Genomic DNA, 14,902 nt, shown 5'->3' with positions numbered 1-14,902 from the left:
TACTCCCAGGAAAGTGTGGTTAGGATTGGGCTGTCAGACACCTGGTGGGCCCCCGTGAGATGCAGGAAGCTGGACTGGGTGAGTCCTTGGGCTGATCCAGCACCAGCAGGTTTCTTCTCCTGCTGGAAAGTACTTCTGAGCACCTGATGTGGACGCCCCTTGAGCCTACACGTGTTCCAGGCAAGCCCCTCCTTTGGCGCAGGGTGGGCAGGCGCATTCCCACGAGCAGGCGAGGCGGCCGAGGCACCCGCGCCCTGGCCAATGGGGAGCGGGGAAAGTTTGGCGGAGCCAGCCTGGGCGGCGTCGCGGGCAGGGGCCAATCAGCGCGGCGCGGCTGCTCCTTCTGCGGCTCGGCGCTGCGCTGGAGAGCCGGCGGCGCAGCCGAGCGGGTAGCAGGGGCAGCGGGCGCCGGCCTGGGATGCGCGCGGGGCCAGGATGCCCGGCGGCGGAGCAGCCCTGCGCCTCTGCGCCCTGCTGGCCGCCCTGCGGAGCGTCCGCGCCGAGCCCACCTGCCAGCGCGTCCGCGCCGCCTTCCAGGCGCTGCAGCCCGGAGCCAAGTGGGTGCCCGACGGCCCCGGGCCAGGTGAGCAGAGCGGAGGCGCTTACCCGCGAGGAAGCCCCCTTGACTGTCATGTAGGCATGCGTAGGATGGGGCTTTGAGGCTGCCGACCTGGGAGGAAGCCCCCTTGACTCTAATGGGGTTTACTTCTGAGTAGGCAGGTTGTAAGGCTGCAGTGCTAGCCACACTTACCGGGGAATAAGCTTAATCGACTCTAATGGGACTTACTTCTGAGTAGGCGTGCGTAGGATGGGGCTTTGAGGCTGCAGTGCGAGACACACTTACCTGGGAGGAAGCCCCATTGATTCTAATGGGGTTTACTTCTGAGTAGGCAGCTTGTAAGGCTGCAGTGCTAGCCACACTTACCGGGGAATAAGCTTCATCGACTCTAATAGGACTTACTTCTGAGTAGGCGTGCGTAGGATGGGGCTTTGAGGCTGCAGTGCGAGACACACTTACCTGGGAGGAAGGCCCCATTGGCTTCAGTGGGACTTCTGAGTAGGCAGGCAGAGGGTGGCTCTCAGGCTGCAAGCCTGTCCACGCTTACCTGGGAGGAAGCCCTATTGTCTGTACTGGGACTTACTTCTGAGTAGACAAGCAGAGGATTGGGCTCTCTGGCTGGGATGCTATCCATATTGACCCGGGAGTAAACCCCCTTGACTTTAATGGGACTTAGTTCTGAGTAGACAGGCGCGGGGTTGGGCTCTCAGGCTGCGGTCCTCGCCCCGCTTTCCTGGGAGGAAGCCCCATGGGACTTACTCTGGAGTAGACCTTCCTGGGACGGGCGGGGGCTGCCGGGGAGTCGTGCGTAAAAGCGCGGAGGCGCACGGCTGGCTGGGGGCTGTCCGCGCCCCATCGCCCCACTCCGGAGCGACCCACGCGGGGTTCTGGGTCTCCCGAGCGGGTCTCCGTCGCCCGCTCCTACTTCGCCGGCTCCGGGGGCTGAGTGGAGCCTCTTCGGCTGGGCTGGGGGTGGTCTGGTGGGGAGGGGGGCTGGCAGCCGGGCGCTGTGGGGCAGAGGTCTGGGTTTCCACCTGGGGAGGGACCAGGGTGCTTCATGCGCTCCGGGACCCCCGTCTCGAGCTTGGGGGTCGGTCCTATTGAATGCGGGGGGGGGCAGTGGTGTAGCTGAGGAGGGCAAAGCACTAAGTTCTGCAAGGAGCCTCCCAGCAGCATGCAAGGGGTCCTCCCCTTCGGAGCCATGCTAGGCAGTGGGCGGCATATGCCTCTTCCCCCCCCCCATGGTTCTGAAGGACACCTTGCACTCTGTGGTGAGGCTCCCTGCAAAACTTAGTGCTTTGCCCCCCTCTAGCTATGCCACCAGGTAGGACCCTGTTTCCAGATCCCGGTGTCCGCCGCACTGGCAGTGCCAGTATTCCATCAGCTCCAGAGCTGTGCTGGGACAGGTTCCGGACTGGAGTCTGTGCCACTCGGGGTGTGTAGCAGGGCGTGACCCAGCCAGGCAGAGAGAGCCTCGTCTCCTGCTTCCAGCAGTGCCCTGCCAGGTGCTTGAACGCAGCTGTCCCAGGTTGTTTGGCACCAGTGGGTGGCCAACCCCAGCACATGGGCTTCAGTGGTGCAGTGCTTCTGGCCGTGGAGGCTCCGTTTCAGTGTGTTGCCTGATAAAGAACTGCCTTTGCTGGTCAGATCAAAGGTCCTTCTAGTTCATGGTTGGCAACCTTTAGTATCGAAAGACTATGGTATAAGCCTACAGCACCCGGTATTCCCAGGCGGTCTCCCATCCAAGTACTAACCAGGCCTGACCCTGCTTAGCTTCCGAGATCATGGTATAAGCCTACAGCACCCGGTATTCCCAGGCGGTCTCCCATCCAAGTACTAACCAGGCCTGACCCTGCTTAGCTTCCGAGATCATGGTATAAGCCTACAGCACCCGGTATTCCCAGGCGGTCTCCCATCCAAGTACTAACCAGGCCTGACCCTGCTTAGCTTCCGAAATCATGGTATAAGCCTACAGCACCCGGTATTCCCAGGCAGTCTCCCATCCAAGTATGAACCAGGCCTGACCCTGCTTAGCTTCCAAGATCAGACAAGATCAGGGATGTGCAGGGTAACAGTTGCTGCATAGTTCAGCACGCTGTTTTCCAACAGCCTCTGGGTGGTCACAGGTGGGGGGACGGGGCACAAGGTGATGGCCCCAGCAGCTGTACTGGATGGTCCATTTAGCCCTTCTGGTTAATAGCAACAGATAGGCTTGGTTTCCACTTCTGTCAGTTTCAGTTGCAATCCTGGGCCAAGTCATGTGGGAGTGAGGTCCTTCCTTTTGAGGCAAGGCTTTCCTGGGCTCCGAGGACTCCTGCGTGTCGTGGTGGGAAAAAGTTTAATGCTGGCTGATGTATGCACTGCATGAGGCTTGGGAGCCTGGCACTCATCCGGCTGGGTGGCACCTCTGAACCAGGTGTTGAATGAGAGGCAGGTGGCGTCTGAACTGGGCATGGCCTGAAGTGTGCGGTTGGCAGTGATGGGAGAGAGCCCCTTCCCAAGTGGGCATGGGTGCCCATGTGAGTGTCTCTCATTGGACAGGAGGCCTGGAGCAGGATACCAAGGTGGAAGGACAACGCCAGAGCGGTTTGTGGCTGAAAGTGGCCCAGAGGTGACAAGCAGTAAAAGGAACTGGAGAGTGGCCGGTCTTGCACCAGAAACCTTGTCCAAACCTTGCATTGAGTTCCTGTGGCAGGCCGTCTTCCCACTCCCCTCCCGCCCCTGGCTTTAACCTGCATTCTCTGAATTGCTGAGAGAGCCAAAAAAACCCAAAACTGTTTTTGGCAATGTTTTGCTACTCTGCCTTTAAAACCACCAAACAGAGGGTCTCTCTCCCTCCCTCTGTCACTACTGATAATTACTGATGTGACTATGTCTCTTTTCAGCTGGGCCTGGATCTTGCCCGGAAGGCCAGGGGAGTCCAGTCCTTTGCTGCAGAGCTTGGAGCCTTTGCCTTGCTGGGACCAGATGGGGAGACTGGGCCTTCTTCCTCGTTATCCTTCTCTAGGGTAGAGTCTTGCATCTTGGTGGAAACCATCTTCTCTCGGTCGAGGGGTTTCTTGCATAGAAATAGGCAGCCGCTTTGGTGGACGGCTGAGGGGCTTGCGTGAGTGAGTGTTGGTTCAGTCTCGCCAGGGGGCAGCCTTCTCTGGGGTTTATCTCTGACCGCTTCTCTCTTTCCTCGCAGCCTCCGAAATGCAACCCCCAAACTTCCTTCCAGCAGTTCCCCTGTGAGACTTGGCGCCCCTCCTGTGTTCGCTCTTGTACATTCCACTTGAGTTTTTAAATGCTGTTTGGGGCGGGGAGGGGGATAGCGTTTGCCTGTTGCATCTTCGTGTCTTGGGTACCCTTTGCTCTTGCCCTCCTGGCACCCTGTGCTTGAGGGTGGCTTCTTCCAGGTGGGACTGGGGTCAGCCCAAGACCTTCTGGCTCCTGAGGTGGCAGGCCAAATAATCCCCCCACTTACCTGAGGAGCCCGCTCTTCCTTTTCTAAAGCAGAGAGTAGGTTGGAAGTGGAGCAGTGGAGGCAAGTGAGTGGAAGGAAGTAGGTGCCCCCTCCCCTGAGATCTGCTTGAGATCACTTCATTCAACCTAGTAGATGAGCCGGCCCTGTGTGACACCTTCTGGATAATGTGAGGTTCAGTGCAACCTTGGAGGGGGGGGGCTGAGCTGTGAATGGGCAAATCTCCAGTTGCGTCTGTCCTTGGAGCTCTCAAGATGGACCTGGGGCAAGCCGCTCCTTGGGTCTTGGCTCCCACCTTGCAAATACAGGCAACTTTGCTCTAGACTATCTTGCAGGGTGGGCTCTGAGAATGTCTGCAGGATTACGAATGACTCACTTGGCATGATCCCTAAATATTGATGCAGCAATACCTTCTGGCTCTCGTGCTCTTGTATCCTGTGATAAAGCTGAAATAGTTTCCTCTGAAGTGAACGACTCCTGGAGGATTCCCATTGTGGTGTTACTGAAAGGGGAATAGAGAAATAAATTGGATCTCCCAGTGGGTATTAGTCATGCTAGATAGATGGAGCCTCCAGGTAAGAGTGGCAGTATATCTTGGATTATCGGCTACCTATAGCTCTTGTCCTGCCTGTTAACTTCCTAAAGGCCTTTGGTTGGTCACTGTGGGGAAGAGGCTGCTGGACTAGGTGGGCTATTGGCCTGATCCAGCAGAGAGGCTGCTTTTCTTTTTTTGGGCAGACTTTTATCAAAGGTCTTTAAGAAAATGAGGCCAGCCTGTCCCCTGCTTTGTGCATGTGAGCACCGCGGATACCTGCTTTGGTGTTTGGAACAGTGGAGTCAGAGCCTGTAGGGAGGGGGTGGGACTTTTTCCCTTGTCTCCTGTCCTTGTGGATTCTGTGAAATTCTTCCCTGCAGGGGAACAATGTCTTGTAATAGAGACTTCTTTGATTTCCTGGCAGGAGTTTTGCCAACTCGGTAGGGGAAATCGCTTTTCCGAGAGCCTTCTGCTGTATATACAATTTACACAACATCAGTCTTGACAGGTGCAGGAAGAGGAACTGGGTTGTGCGGTGGAAGAAGACGGCAGGGTGATAAACATGGAGGGGGGGGAGTGCTCAGGAGGTCCATCAATATTTTAGTGTTGAACGATCAGAGGGGGAATTCCAGGGCACATGACCTGCAGTCCGTGTGTAGTCTGCTGCTGCTTGCGATGGAACGAGCAGGGGAGTACGTTCTGTGCTGCCTTCTGTGATTTCAGCATCCCACTAAGAGAGCTGCAAATTATTGCACAGTGCCTCCAACCATCCCAGTGACCTCTTGATTCCTAGCACTCTTGTGCACTTGAGAAAAAACTGCTTCTGTAATTAGTTTTGAACTGGGTCAGAAATAAAAGCCTTTGTAATGGTGACAAAATGGGAGCGATTGCGGGTGATGGGCAGTGATTGTGTTTTTTTCCTTGTTCAGACAGAGGGTGTGAGGGCAGAGGAGGAAGGCTTAGCACTCCCATCGAACCCCAGTACCCAAATGCCGGCCCCACGTTGGAACCTGGCGCATGGGAGCCACACCGAGGGAATGATGGGTGCTGCAGGGGAAGAGAAATGTGTCTGGCTTGGCCTGAAATGAATGGAAGTGGAGTTCATTGTATCCTTTATAGCAGCATTTCTCAAACTGTGGGTTGGGACTTGATTTCTGGTGGGTCCCACAGAGCCTCCAATGAGAACAGGGTGGTGGAAAGATCAGGTAACTAATAGCCTCAAACCCTTTGCTAACCACCCTGCAAAGAGCTGAGTTCCTGCAGTTTGCAAGCTTGTGTAAATACAGGGAGATAAATGTGTCTTTTTTCCTGTCCCCCCCCCCCCCAAGTCTGTCAGGTAGTTGGGGCAATTGAATGCTGGGTCATATAGCTAAGCCCCTCAAGCCTTGGGGCTATTCATTAAGTCTGCTACATCCTGAGAAATGGAGTATTTTTTGCAAATAAATAAATAAAATATTACTAGTAAGTAAATAAGTGATCTAGGAAAAAATTTTTTTAAGTCTCATAAAGCTAGGTGGGCCCTGAGAGTGTCATTTTAAAAAGTGGGTCCCCGTGCTAAAAAGTTTGAGAACCACTGACTCATAGTAATAACTTGTGAAGGCAACATGTTATAGTGGTGAGTGTCAAACCTGGGTCTCTCCACTTTGTCTGAATTCCCCACTCGGCAGGAAGTTCATTAGGTTACTTTGAACCTAATGTGTCGCAGTCTGGTTGTGAGACTCAAGGGAGGTAGGGAACCTCAGAATGCCACTCTGAGCTCTTCTGAGGAAGTGCAGGTTAAAGATGCAACAAACGGAATATTTCAGAAGCTCACACACAGTGTGTCATGTACATTTTCTTAGTCCTTACAACTTTCACATAAGGCAGGCCAGTATTGGTAGTTTTTAATCCCATGTTGCTACTGACTTGCCCACAATGGTTTGCATTAATCCATAATTTGTAGAACTCATTGCTACAAGATGTGGTGGTGGCCATCAAACTGTATGGTTTCAAAAGGTATTAAACAAGGTTATGGAGAAGGGGAGAAACATCAGTGGCTGTTGGTCATCATGATGATACAAAACCTCGGTGTATAGTGGCAGTGTATTTCTGAATACCAGTTGCTGGGGGAGCAACAGTGACGGAGGGCTGTTGCCCCATTTTGAGACTTTCTTGGAAGTACCTGGTGAGCCTCTAAGGTAAGCAAGTTGCTGGACCAGATGGACCTATGGTCTGACTAGCAACATCTTCCTTTTTAGTGAGTCTATCTGCTTGGTGAAATTTAAACCGAATGGTTCTTGGCTCACAGTTCAAGCTCTGAATCAACTCTGAGGAAGTAAAGCAGGTGCAACTTCTTCCACATTGGAGTGAGAATTTGCACTTTTCCAAAATTCCCCCTTCATGTTCACCTTGGCATGTTAATTGCCTTATTTGGAGCTGCTTTCAGCTCCCCTGTCTGAGGACTGAACTGGGTAACATCCAGCCCTTTAACTTTGCTCCATGAAGCATTGAGGAGGAAGAGCTGTCTCTTCTTAAATGAGGTGATGGAATATGGCGGGTGGCATGGCAGCCACAGCTTCTCTTGGTGTCTTTTCAAGCTGTGGATGCCATCTCCAGGTGAGTGCCTGGCTACTGTAGTCAACCTGGAAAAAGCTCTTGGCTTTTCTATCGGCCCCTGGACTCCTTGCATGCACTTCCAGGGGAGGTTTACAGCCACCCTGGGGAGCAAGTATAGTCTAGACATACCAATCAATTGTACAGTGTGCAGAGATGCACGCACAATGAGGCCTTTATGATCCACAGCCACAAATGTCTTCTTAATGCTCAGATGGAAACCTAATGGACCATTAGACCCGTCCTGGCCTGTCGCTCATGCGGTGCTTGCCGATAGGAAAATCTTGCACAAGGTAACATGCATAAAATATGTATAATACAGTGTCAGGAATCCTGGGGCAGTGCGGCATGGTGTGAAGGTAGGATTTGGCTAGGGTCTGTGGGGAAAAACAAGGTCTGATTTCTGATTGAGGACCGCAGAGTGGGTGGGAAGAAGGTAGGAAGAGGTTGATGTGCTTCTGCCTGAGAAGGCACCATGTTGAATTGAATAGACTGTTGCTGTTTGCAGGAGCACAACAGAATTGAATGCCCACCACCGCTCTTGCTAGCCGCATAATGGAGTTTAAGTCACTTGTGGCATGTGGATAGATGAAAGACAAAAGACCACTGACAGCCAAAATGGAGCCCTTTCTTGTAAGCAATTCAGAATCGCAAGCACAGTGATGACCTCAGAGTGTTTCCAAGAGAGAAGGCTTGGAGGGTGATCTTCTACCCCAGCATAAAACACATTTTTATTTCCTTTGCACTATCTTTGGTTGGGGCAATGAAGACCTCTTCACTCTTGCAAGGTAGATGTGCACCTAAATAGGAAAAGCTGAGGCTCTGAGCTGCAATCCTAAACCCATGTACGAGAGAGCAAGTCCCATTGAAATCAATGGGGCTTAACTTCTGAGTTAGACATGCATTGGATTGCACTGGAGAAGTCGAGGAAAAGCCAACATGTCTTATGTTGTTTACAGTGAAGTTTAGTGAAGTTCAAGAATGGTTGATTATTATTTGAGTGAATATTGTTGGGAAAAGAATTACGTTACTCTTGTTGTAGGGATGGACCTCAACAAGTGGGAAACCCTGGCCTCTGAGCGGCCCGCTTGGAGGCAGGCTGTGCAGCATGGCCTTTCCCAGTTTGAAGAGACACTTTACCAACAGTCTGAGGCTAAGAGGCAAAGAAGGAAGGCCCATAGCCAGGGAGACAGGCCAGGGACAGACTGCACTTGCTCCCGATGTGGAAGGGATTGTCACTCCCGGATTGGCCTTTTCAGCCACACTAGACGCTGTGCCAGAACCACCTTTCAGAGCGCGATACCATAGTCTTTCGAGACTGAAGGTTGCCAATACAATACATTACTCTTGTTGTAAGGGTAAGGTGAGAGCCAGTTGACAGGAGACTATGACCAACCCTAGGTTGCAAAATTAACATTCTGGGGCTGGTGTTCCCGAACACAGGTCTTGGTTCTCACCTTCAATTGTTGGAGAACTTTTGGCTCATAGTGCATTTTGCTCTGATTTTCACATGTGACTTCCTTGGAATTTGCCTGCTCTTTGTGTTGAACATCTAAATCAGGGGTCTCCAAACCGCAGCCCAGAGGCCAAATGCGACCCGCGGCCAGTCTCTGTCTGGCCCAAGGCCAGCCTCTGATCTACTGAGAGCCTCTGACTAGTTGATCAAACACAACCAGAGTTGTGCTTGTGGTGTGGGGGAATGGGGTCTACTTAAGTGTGTGCTTTATTTCTTGGTCTGTGTTGGTGCTTGGAGGAATCCTGGGGATTTGAGCCCATTCATTCATTTACTCATTACATCTCTAATGTATTTATTTAAATTTTTTTCCCCGGTCCGCGACACTGTGCCAGATAATTGATGCGGCCCTTTGGTCGAAAAGTTTAGAGACCCCTGATCTAAGTGAAAGGCCATGCATGCATCTCCCCTTTCCACCTTCCAAAACGTAGTTATTTTTGATCCATTTATCCTTGTGGAAACTCTTATCCTATCGAATGAAAGAGTTGATCAATGGATTTTTCTGTGCTAGGTGTAATCCAGTTGGCATACGGGGGTTGGCTTGCAAATCCAGTAAATTCTTTGAAGCTGGCTTAGGTGAGCTCATTTCAAGAATGACAAATAGGTAGATGGCAAGATACTGTGAAGGAGCAGCGGGGGATGAAGAGTTGAGAATGGCCAGGGAAAGGTGAACAAAGGAGCTGCTGCGTTTGTTTTATGTAATATAGCAGGACCACTGATATTCATGGCCCTTTTGAGTAAAAATGACAGTTTCCTGTCTCAAGAGATTTGAAATTGACACTTTGGGTTCCTTTGGAGAGAAAGATGGGATAAAAAGACAGTAAATAAGGGAATGTAAGGACAAAGATGGGGTAATGGTTGTAGTGCTGGACTAAAATTTAGAGATCCAGGATTCAAATCCCTGCTCGGCTATGAAGGTTCCCGGGTGACCTTGGGCCGGTACCTGTCAACCTCAACTACCTCACAAGGTTGTTGTGAGGACAAAAAGGAGGGGAGGAACTATGTAACACCACCTGAGCTCCTTGGAGGAAGGGAGGTATTAAAATGTGAAGTCTGGGAACAAACTGGGGTCTAATGAAGATCTTCCAGCACTGGTGAAATACCTTGACTGCAGCTGCCTCCAGTCTTTAGCTACTGTATTTTTAACCGACTGATGTTTCTGAACAAACATCAAGGGTAGCCCCACGCACAATACAATGGGGTAGTCAAGTCTGAGTGTTGCCAAAGTGCTCATGACAAAGAAACCAGACCCTTTCCTTTGACCGTGGCCCTGCTGTAGGTTGTGGAAAGGGTGGCTTTTGCAAATCTGACAGCCCTGATCAGCACCCCCCCAGTGTACAGTATATAACTTATATACATTGTATCTGTGTTCTGCCCTTGTGGCCTGTGTGGTGATGGGGCTTCTGTTTGTGTAAGAACATTAATATGTAGCTATAATGAAAGCAATGACTGTCTGCTTATCTGTCTTGGAATGAGCCCGTCCTGGAGATCTCAGCAGAGTAATTACACTTAGAAACTAGATGATCATCTAGAACTGGCTACATAAATCTCTGTAATCAGGGAAGCGTCATTCTGGAAGGGTCGTCATCAGGCTCCCAGTTTAATGCGCTCTCTCCTTCCTCCCCCGCCTTCTTGCATCTGTCACTTGAAACAATGGTCTGGTTTTTCTCACCACCCCCATTTACAATATATAGTGACAACCGTTCTGGGAAATTTGTGTGTGAGTTGTTTTTTTTTTTAAAACTTCAAACCAGTTATGTTTGCAGGGCTTGGCAGTAGATGATTGCTGCTTCTAATCTAAATCACCTGGTGCAGGGAAGAGAGAGGGTCTCGGATTGGTGGCAGGAGGGGTGGGGTAGGAAAAATGCCCTCATGTACGTAATGCACTTCTGATCTGGATTATTTAGTTGAGACAAATACCATTCCCTGGGTCTGATCATGCAGTAGCTAACAAGGAGCGCTTTGGGGGTGTTTGAGCTGAACAAACAGGAAGGGATTTTTGACTTTTATTTTCAAAAAACCCCAACAACCTCATTGCCTACCCATTTCCAAGCCTCCTTAAGGCAAATTGGTAGAAACCAGATTTAAAAACTTCCCCAGGTAAGGAAATGGCAGCAAAGCACAACAAAATGAAATCAACCTGTAAAGAAATCCCAAGCTGCTAATTCACAGCCAGCAAAAACACCAGAAAACCAGTCGATCCCAAAAAGCTTTTCGAAGAAGCCATGGATGCTTGAAGGATGGGACCGAATGGCTCTCCAACAAGAAGGCTTTTCAGGTGGTGCCACAGCCAAAAAGGTCCTGTTAGGGAAATGCCTGCTGAACCTCAGGTGGCAAAGGCAACCAGGCAGGGTTGGCCCAAGACCCTGAGTGCCTGCGGTGGCAAGCCAAATGCTGCCCATCTGCTTTATTTGGTGTTGGGCTGACTTCTCCTCCCTGGGTTGGAAGACGGGGATGGAGCCAAAGCTGCTTAGGGGAGAGGAGAGCACTGGTTCTCTAGAGCAGGGGTGTCCAAAGTTTTTGGCAGGAGGACCACATCGTCTCTCTGACACTGTGTCGGGGGCTGGGGAAAAAAGGAATTAATTTACATTTCAAATTTGAATAAATTTACACATGTTTACATAAATGAATATATTAAAGATGAACTTATATGAATGAATGAAGGTCTTGCCATAGCTCAAGGCCTATAAAAGCCCTTGCCCAAAGAAAGGCTGGCCTTTCCTTTGCTGCCGCTACTGCATCACAGATGTGAAACAGCAAGCAGTGGAGGGAGCCCTCATCCCACAGCTCACCGAGACGTCAAACAGTTGCCCTCACACTGAGAGCAGTTGCATTGGGCCAGTGTGGGCTCCAACAAATCTCTGGAGGGCCAGAGGCTCATTGGAGACCGGGAGCTCCCTGAGGGCCGCATTGAGAGACCTCGAGGGCCGCAAGTGGCCCCAGGGCTGGGGTTTGGGCACCCCTGCTCTAGAGCAGTGATTTTCAATCTTTTTTTGTCTCATGGCACACTGACAAGGTACTAAATTTGTCAAGGCGCACCATCAGTTTTTGGACAATTGATAAGGCACACCTTGCTGTTGGTGGGGGGCTCATAATAATAATAATAATAATAATAATAATAACAGGTATTTATATACCGCCTTTCTTGGTCTTTATTCAAGACTTTATTCAAGGCGGTTTACATAGGCAGGCTTTATTTAAATCCCTTATTAAATAGGGATTTTTACAATTTGAAAGAAGGTTCTTTCTTTCAAGAACCACTACATTCAGGTGTTTCATTCCGATCTGGCTTCACAATCTGGCCTCCATCCTCCCACGCTCAGAGCAGATGGAATAGCTCGGCTTCAGCTTGTCAGCTGCTTCAAGGTCGCACGGTGCCGGTGGCCTCGAACTGGCAACCTTGTGGATGATTATCTTCAGGCAGACGGAGGCTCTACCCTTTAGACCAGACCTCCTGCCCAGACCAGACCTCATATACCCAATGGTCCTATTAATAAATGACCCTCCACCAAACACCTGTGGCACACCTGGGGACCATTTGCTGCACACCAGCGTGCCACAGCACAGTGGTGGAAAATGGCTGCTCTAGAGTGCCAAGTCCACCAAAGTGATCATGCACAATGTATACACTACCTTTGCTGCGAACAAGGCTTCTCTAACAGTTTGCTGTTGTCTAGTTGGCGGATAGCAGGCACATGTTCCCAAAAGCTACAAGTGACCTGCTTTTTTTTCTACCCTTGCCATGTGCATCTCTAGTAACCCTGATGTCTGTAGCCTGCTTAAAGTGGGCATTCCCTGACTTCCCATGCAGAGTGTTGAATAAAGAATAAAAAACTGTCAAAATAAAATCCACCTAAAATGATACTCGCTTCTTAAATGTTAAAAACGCCCAGGGTAGTAACCAAGCTGTTGGCTGCAGAAACAAGGTTGGGGAGGGCAACAAACACCAAAAGGATAACTGCTTACTAAAAGCTTGAGACAATGGGTCTAAGTTGGTGGGCCGCTGTGAGATATAGGAAGCTGGACTAGATGGGCATATCACCTGTTCCAGTGGGGCTGTTCTTATGCTCTTAACTACAATTCCCAGGAAGCCTTGCAGGTCTCTTGTGATCTGGTGTGCTCCCTGGGGCATTTGGTGGGCCGCTGTGAGATCCAGGAAGCTGGACTAGATGGGCCTATGGCCTGATCCAGTGGGGCTGTTCTTATGTTCTTAACTACAATTCCCAGGAAGCCTTGCAGGTCTCTTGTTATCTGGTGTGCTCCCTGGGGCATTTGCTGGGCTGCTGTGAGATACAGGAAGCTGGACTAGATGGGCATATCGCCTGTTCCAGTGGGGCTGTTCTTATGTTCTTATGGTGCTGGAGAGGTAGAAGTTTAGGTGCCAAAGGAGCTCCTGGGAAGGGTGTTTGCTAATCTGGGTGCCGCCACAAGAGCTGAAATATACAGGTTGAGCCAAAAGTAGGTGGACAGCAAGTGGAATAGGGTTTGTGTTAGGGTTATACTATAACGATGGTGTTCATTATAACTATGTCGTTTGTGTCATATTAAATTTAATTGTATTAGTAAACATAACTGTATACGTAATCTCAAAATAAATGTTATTTACTGTCCACCTACTTTGGGTTCACCCTGTATATTCATAAGTGAAGCTTCTGTGTACTGTGTCTGGCCACTGAGTTTCCTTGAGGTTGTGATGGCAGCTGGAGCATGCCACAGACACGACTATGGAGAGATTAGATTTTCTTTCTCTCTCGGCTCCCATAATGGAATTAGACTGCCTGTACATTTAGTTCCTTCTCTCTTATAGAGGCAAATATAGATGCTGTCTTAGAAAATAAGGGGAGATTAACCTTTAACATTTTTGGCATGGAGAAGTGAGACTTTTAGACAGGAGCTTAGTGAAAAATACCACGCATTTTGGAGGAATGCATTTTTTGAGTCAGCGTCCTGCTGTCTCCGTGTGAACATGTAAATTAATATGATTTTTTTCCCCTGAGCTGGTGCTAATGATGCTTTTGGTCCTCCTTTTCTTTCCCCATTTAGCTCAGTGCGGCAGTTTTCACGTCTCTTAGTTTGCTGGGTAATTGAGTTTTCTTTTCTTAATTATTTCAGGCCCACAAGTTGCTCTCTTGATAGTACAGAGAGCAGAAACTCAACCCTCAGAACTGCCGCAACCTGCTCCAGGCAATCGCTTTTCACTGTGACCGTTAGGGCTTTACCTCCTCTGCCAAGGGATTAATTTTAACAACATCCTGAAAACCTTTTCTTGCAAGTGCTCCTCTCCACTCCCCCTGCCTGCCTCCGGATGGCTTTAGGAAGTGTGTTATGTATTTATGTGCACAATTAAAATATATGGGGGCTAGAGACCCCTATAAACTAGGAATGCTTTCTTTACGGATGGATATTTGCTTTGCAGAAGCCATCTTGGAAGTTTACCTGGCTTTTTTTTATAGTGTCTGAGCATCTTAATGTTTTGTCAGGGACTGGCACTGATTTTTGCAGCGGAGAAAGCAGCCACAGATTGTCACAGATCCTTTATTTTTGGTGCAGGCCACGCACTTAAATTCTTCACCTATCTGGATCCACCTCATACTGAATGCTAACTTAGGCTGGATTCACTGAGTTGTAGTGTAGTGGCTACATAAGCTGCAATTCACAGCTTGCTTCCCTGGTGGGCAAGCAGACAGGTCTTGGGCCAGCCATGGGTGAATCTGAACTGACATGGAACCTGCATTTTTAACTGCTTAGCTCTGTGATGGGGATGAGCACTTCTGCAATGTGGACTTTTCCCTTGAGTTATGTTAATGGAGTGGGGAGTGCATGGATCAGTTCTGGGAGTGGAGTGGGAACAGTGGCAGATATCTCCATTTCATCCTATCCCCCTTCCTGGGCCTGACTTCCTGATTTGGGGCTGCTTGGACTTGTGCCAGTTATTTTGCTGGGGCTGGGGGTGTAATGGAAGGTCAGGAGATCACCGAGCAGATGATGTGGTGTTGATGCTGATTCCCATGTTTTGACAGCTAGGAAGGGTAAGGCTAGTGGCTGGAGTCCTAGAGGATGCAGTCCACAGTTGTAATTAAGGCCAGTGGAGACTTTGATGGACATGAACTGGAAAGGTGGCTTCCACCTGAGCCTCATTCGAATAACAGGGAGTGTGCAGGAATAAAAGCAGCCCAGAAGCTGCAGGAGGGAACAGAGGGGGGTTATGGGACTCTGCTTGACAGATCCATATTGGACCCA

The 14,902-nt window shown here is 50.0% G+C and overlaps 1 protein-coding gene across 1 annotated transcript in view; it reads left to right on the top strand.

Moving 5' to 3' along the window:
* Positions 1-435: 435 nt before the first annotated feature.
* The window catches only part of GPC3 (glypican 3), a 172,927-nt gene continuing 158,460 nt past the window's right edge, over positions 436-14,902 (top strand). Inside the window, exon 1 of the mRNA XM_066640180.1 lies at positions 436-583. Within this exon, the coding sequence (XP_066496277.1) occupies positions 436-583 (148 nt within the window). The remainder of the gene's footprint in view (positions 584-14,902) is intronic.

Source organism: Tiliqua scincoides, chromosome 12 (genome assembly GCF_035046505.1).
Source record: "Tiliqua scincoides isolate rTilSci1 chromosome 12, rTilSci1.hap2, whole genome shotgun sequence".
NCBI lineage: Eukaryota > Metazoa > Chordata > Lepidosauria > Squamata > Scincidae > Tiliqua > Tiliqua scincoides.
Note: the sequence above shows the minus strand (reverse complement) of the source record. Positions and strands in the feature narration are given on the sequence as shown.